Source organism: Priapulus caudatus, unplaced genomic scaffold (assembly GCF_000485595.1).
Source record: "Priapulus caudatus unplaced genomic scaffold, Priapulus_caudatus-5.0.1 Scaffold928, whole genome shotgun sequence".
In the NCBI taxonomy this organism is placed as follows: Eukaryota; Metazoa; Priapulida; class Priapulimorpha; order Priapulimorphida; family Priapulidae; genus Priapulus; species Priapulus caudatus.
Genome location: NW_014577989.1, coordinates 25,347 through 30,068, shown reverse-complemented (window position 1 = coordinate 30,068; position 4,722 = coordinate 25,347). Strand labels below are relative to the sequence as shown.

Sequence of the window (4,722 nt, the reverse complement as noted above, 5' to 3'; positions counted from 1 at the left end):
ACTACTTCCCCTCCTACCGTCGTGACCCTCACCGCGTCTCTACTCCCTACTTGCAGTGTCGAGAACAAGTGGCGTACTAAGCACATCCTCAACTCGCGCAACCCGTGTGGAACGAGACGATCATGGACGAGAACCTGCCGCGCTCCGAGCTGCATCGCCGCCGCGCGAATTCAGCGTCTGGAACCGCAGTGAAGAGCGGACAGACGCGAGTTCTCTGGGTGAGGTGTCATCGAGTTGTCCGGTAAGCCGTCTCCCCTCCTCCCCTCCCCAGTGATGCCTCCTAGTCAGGTCCTAGTCAGACCTTGTTGTGGCATACTGCGGTGTGGCTCCGAGGTCCGCCCTCCAAGGACATTCATAAGGAATCGCATGAAGAGCGGACAAAGCGAGTTCCTGGGGAGGTGCTCAAATGTCGGAACTCCCCTGTCTGTCTTAGTACGCCCTGGTGTAGCCTAGTGAAGCTCCATAAAGCTTCTAGTTTAGCTCTGGTTTGTTCCGTGGTCCACCTCCAGGGACATCCAGTTCCTAGGAGATGTGCTTATCGACTTGTCAGGTAAGTCGTCTATTTACTCCTACCTTTGATCCTTGAAGACGAGTTTTCAGTTTTCCTCTGACCCGTGAAAGGTTTTTACACTTCCCCCTACCCACTGAAGGGATTCTAGTCTATAGAAGTGTTTAATACCTGGCTAGAAAACCTCAAAATGCAAGGGTATTCCATACCGCAACCAATTCCAAAATAATTAACCATAACCCAAACCCTAACGCTATGTCTATCCCTGAGATAGGACTAACACTAAAAACAACGCTAATCTTAGCTCTAACAATATAGGATAACCCTAACCCTAACCATGATTCCACTCCTAATCACAAAACTGCAAGCCAATCACTAGACGTAACCCCATAACCGTTCCCTAACTCCACACTCAACACTGATTATAATACCGACCCTAACCCTAACCACAATAGCAGACGAATCTATCTCAAATAAATCGCCCCGAATAATTCTAACCCTAACTATATACTTTACAACTCCATCCTTAACAAATCATCATAACAGGCGGACAATTGCCATCTCGCTTGCCGGCATTCGCAGCAGATGCGCATCGATCAATGGCGGCGAGTAAATATAAATATATACGTACGCTGACTGATTACTCAGGGAGATAGCGGAGTCAAGCGCGCGTGCGCTCGCGTGGTGCACGTCCGAGTGATTGATTGCATATTCGATCAAACCACAATATCGGGTAGAACTGACACGGAGAAAAAATTATGCGCGGAAGAGGGGGGGTAAAGCGGGAGAGGGAAAAATTCTAACGAACGCGGGGAGGGGAAAATTCTAACGAACGCGCGGGAGCGGGAAAAATTCCAACGGAAGTGGGGGAGAGAAAAAAATTCCAGCGCAAGTGGGGAGAGGAAAAATGCTAACGCAACCGCTTGCGAAGGAGCGGGCGAAACTAACGAGGATGAAATATTCAGATCCACGAATAATAAATATAGGTAAAATAATGCGCGGAAGGGAATATCTCTTCTCTCTCTCTCTTCCCCTCTCTATCGTTCTCTCTCTTCCTCTCTCTCTCTTCCTCTTTCTCTCTCTCTCTCTCTCTCTCTCTCTCTCTATCTATCTATCTCTCATTCTCTCTCTCTCTCTATACCTGCAGATAATTCCTACCTGGACAACGAGGCGTACTGGTATCAGCTGAAGGCACATCGCGAGGACAGAAGCAGCGAACCCGTGCGAGCGATGCGCTCTCGCTCTCCCTTCTCCACACAGCAGCGACACGCAGCACACCAACACAACAACAACAACAACAACAACAACAACAACAACATCAACAACAACAACAACATCAACAACAACATCGCAACAACAACCACGACGAGCGGCGGCAGCACATATCATCAACAGGGATGCGCTCCGGGACAGATGCAGCCGCAGCAGCAGCAGTTTGGTTACCAGGGCAACGGCGGCGGATCGCAGCCGAACTACGGGTACGCTCCGGTGATGAGTCACCACAGCGGTTTCCCCGGTCCCAGCCAGGTGGCGCTGCCGCCGCCGCAGCTGAGCGGATATCCGAGCAGTCAGCAGCTGATGCAACAGCAGAGCAGCTGGCAGATCGGCCCGCAGCGCCACCACCACCACCACTACCACCAGCAGCAGCAGCAGCAGCAGCAGCAACAACAGCAGCAGCAACAGCAGCAGCAGCAACAGCAGCAGCAGCAACAGCAGCAGCAGCAGCAGCAGCAGCAGCAGCCCCTACCTCAGAGCACGCGCACCGGACCGCCATACACAGTGCCTACGAACCAGGGATACGCCGCCGCAGCGCCACCTCCCGGCGTCGCAGACCCCCAGAGGGCGCCGCCGCCGCCGCCTCCCTACGCGCAGACGACATACCCCAGCGCCTACCCTCCGTCGTCGGCTACGGCCTACAGCGCGGCTCCGTACGATGCTGCCGACGTCGTCGTCGCTCCGTCGGTCGGCAACCAGCAGCCGCAGCAGCCGCCGTCACAGGACCTGTACGCGGTGCTCGGACAAAGTGCCTTCCCGTCGTCGGCGCCGTTCTGCGTGCCTGGCAGCGGTCACTGCCCGACGCTGTCGTTCGGTGGCGCCACGATCGCCGACTACCTTCCCAGCAGCAGCAGCGGCGGGGGCTCGGCGACGGTGACGGCCGCCGTCGCAGCGCCATCTGGCGTGACGTCGCGCGTCGTCACGTCGCAGGCGACGGCCGACGCGTCGTCGTCGACGTCGCTGTTTCCGACCGTCGGCGAGGTGCGCCGTCACTCGCGACAGCCGTCGGCTAGTCCGAAGCACAGGGAGCCCGCGTCGTCGTCAGCGTCGGCGGCGACGTCGGCAGCCCAGCAGCAGCAGGCGGTGACGACACAGCCGGGGGCGAGCTCCCAGGAGACGACGGCGACGTCATCACCCTCCCGCTCTCGCCACCGCCGCAGACAGCAACAACAGCAGCAGCAGCAACAGCAGCAACAACAACAGCAACAACAACAGCAACAACAACAGCAACAACAACAGCAGCAGCAGCAACAGCAGCAGCAGCAGCAGCAGCAACAACAGCGACAGCCGCAGCAGTACGGCACGCTACCCCCTCAGGGCATCCGCCCGCCGCCAGAGAGCTCTGCCGTCAACATGCCGACGGACAACTACAGATCGTCGACGCTCCCACGTAACGCCGACGCCGCGAAGTCGCGCGACGACGCACCCGGTCGCGCGCGCCCTCTAGGTCCGCGGAATAGCAAGCCGACGACTCAGGTTAGTGAGGGGGCATCGCATGATGGATGCGATTCGAAAAAATTACGCCGCTCCTTTGTCGATACGTGACTTCTTTCGATGCAGTTATCTGAAGATACATCTCAGATGATGGGTTATTAGCGACAAACGCAGTCGCATTTTATGAGCTAATCGGTGAACAAAGGAACGCTTTTTCGCGTAACGTATTCCGTTCGTTCGATAACAAATTTAAAGTCGAAGGAAAATCGACGCAATTTTCATTGTGTTCGAAGGAATTCAAGCGGCGAGAATTCGGGTCGTAGATATCAGAGTTCGCTGAGCGTAAAATGATTGAAAAATCCGCCATTAACTCTGTTCTTCTGCGCACATTTTACCGTCCCTGCGCTTACTACGAAAATCAGGGCGAATAATAACAAATGTACCTGAATATACTTGAACATATATATCTTAACATATATGTATACCTGAATGCACCTAAACATATTATGTACCTGAATATTTGTACCTGAACGTACCTGAAAATATGTATACCTGCACATATGAACATGAATGTACATGAATATGTATACCTGAATGTATCTGAACATATATACTGGAATGTACCTGAATATATGTATCTACACATGTACTTGACTCTATCTATACTCATGGAGACCTTGCATATTATGTTTTTTGCTCTCACTCATACTCTTACTATATCTGATGATGCTGTTTGCTTGCGAGTGCAGATCCAACTGAGCTATGAGGACTCGAAGCAGCGTTTGTTTGCTACCATTATCCACGCTAGCAATCTGAAGGAGAGTGACCCGTACTGCACTGTTAACCCCTACATCAAAGTCTACTTGCTACCCGGCAGAAGGTACGGTATGTGTGTGTATGTGTGTGTGTGTGTGTGTGTGTGTGTGTGTGTGTGTGTGTGTGTGTGTGTGTGTGTATGTGTGTGTGTGCGTGTGTGTGCGGAGATGATAACTATAAGACTCCATGACTGACTCGCCTCGATCACTTTAACCGTAGGTTTCCAACCTGCTGGAAGAGAAGCTGGGACCGCGCAAGAACCTTCCTCCACTGCTGCTGAAACTGAGCGAGCGTCCGGCCGAGAGACTGGACTACCTGGGCGTTAGCTACGGCTTAACGAGTAGTTTACTCAGGTAAGAGGGGAGCAGGGAGATTGGACTACCTGGGCGTTAGCTACGGCTTAACGAGTAGTTTACTCAGGTAAGAGGGGAGAGGGAGATTGGACTACCTGGGCGTTAGCTATGGCTTAACGAGTAGTTTACTCAGGTAAGAGGGGAGAGGGAGACTGGACTACCTGGGCGTTAGCTATGGCTTAACGAGTAGTTTACTCAGGTAAGAGGGGAGAGGGAGACTGGACTACCTGGGCGTTAGCTATGGCTTAACGAGTAGTTTACTCAGGTAAGAGGGGAGAGGGAGACTGGACTACCTGGGCGTTAGCTATGGCTTAACGAGTAGTTTACTCAGGTAAG

The 4,722-nt window shown here is 53.2% G+C and overlaps 1 protein-coding gene across 1 annotated transcript in view; it reads left to right on the top strand.

Annotated features, from left to right (window-relative positions):
* The window catches only part of LOC106814460 (N-acetyltransferase 10-like), a 25,976-nt gene that overhangs the window by 16,686 nt on the left and 4,568 nt on the right, over positions 1–4,722 (top strand). Inside the window, exon 17 of the mRNA XM_014818775.1 lies at positions 4,253–4,386. Coding sequence (XP_014674261.1) covers positions 4,253–4,386 — 134 coding nt within the window. The remainder of the gene's footprint in view (positions 1–4,252; positions 4,387–4,722) is intronic.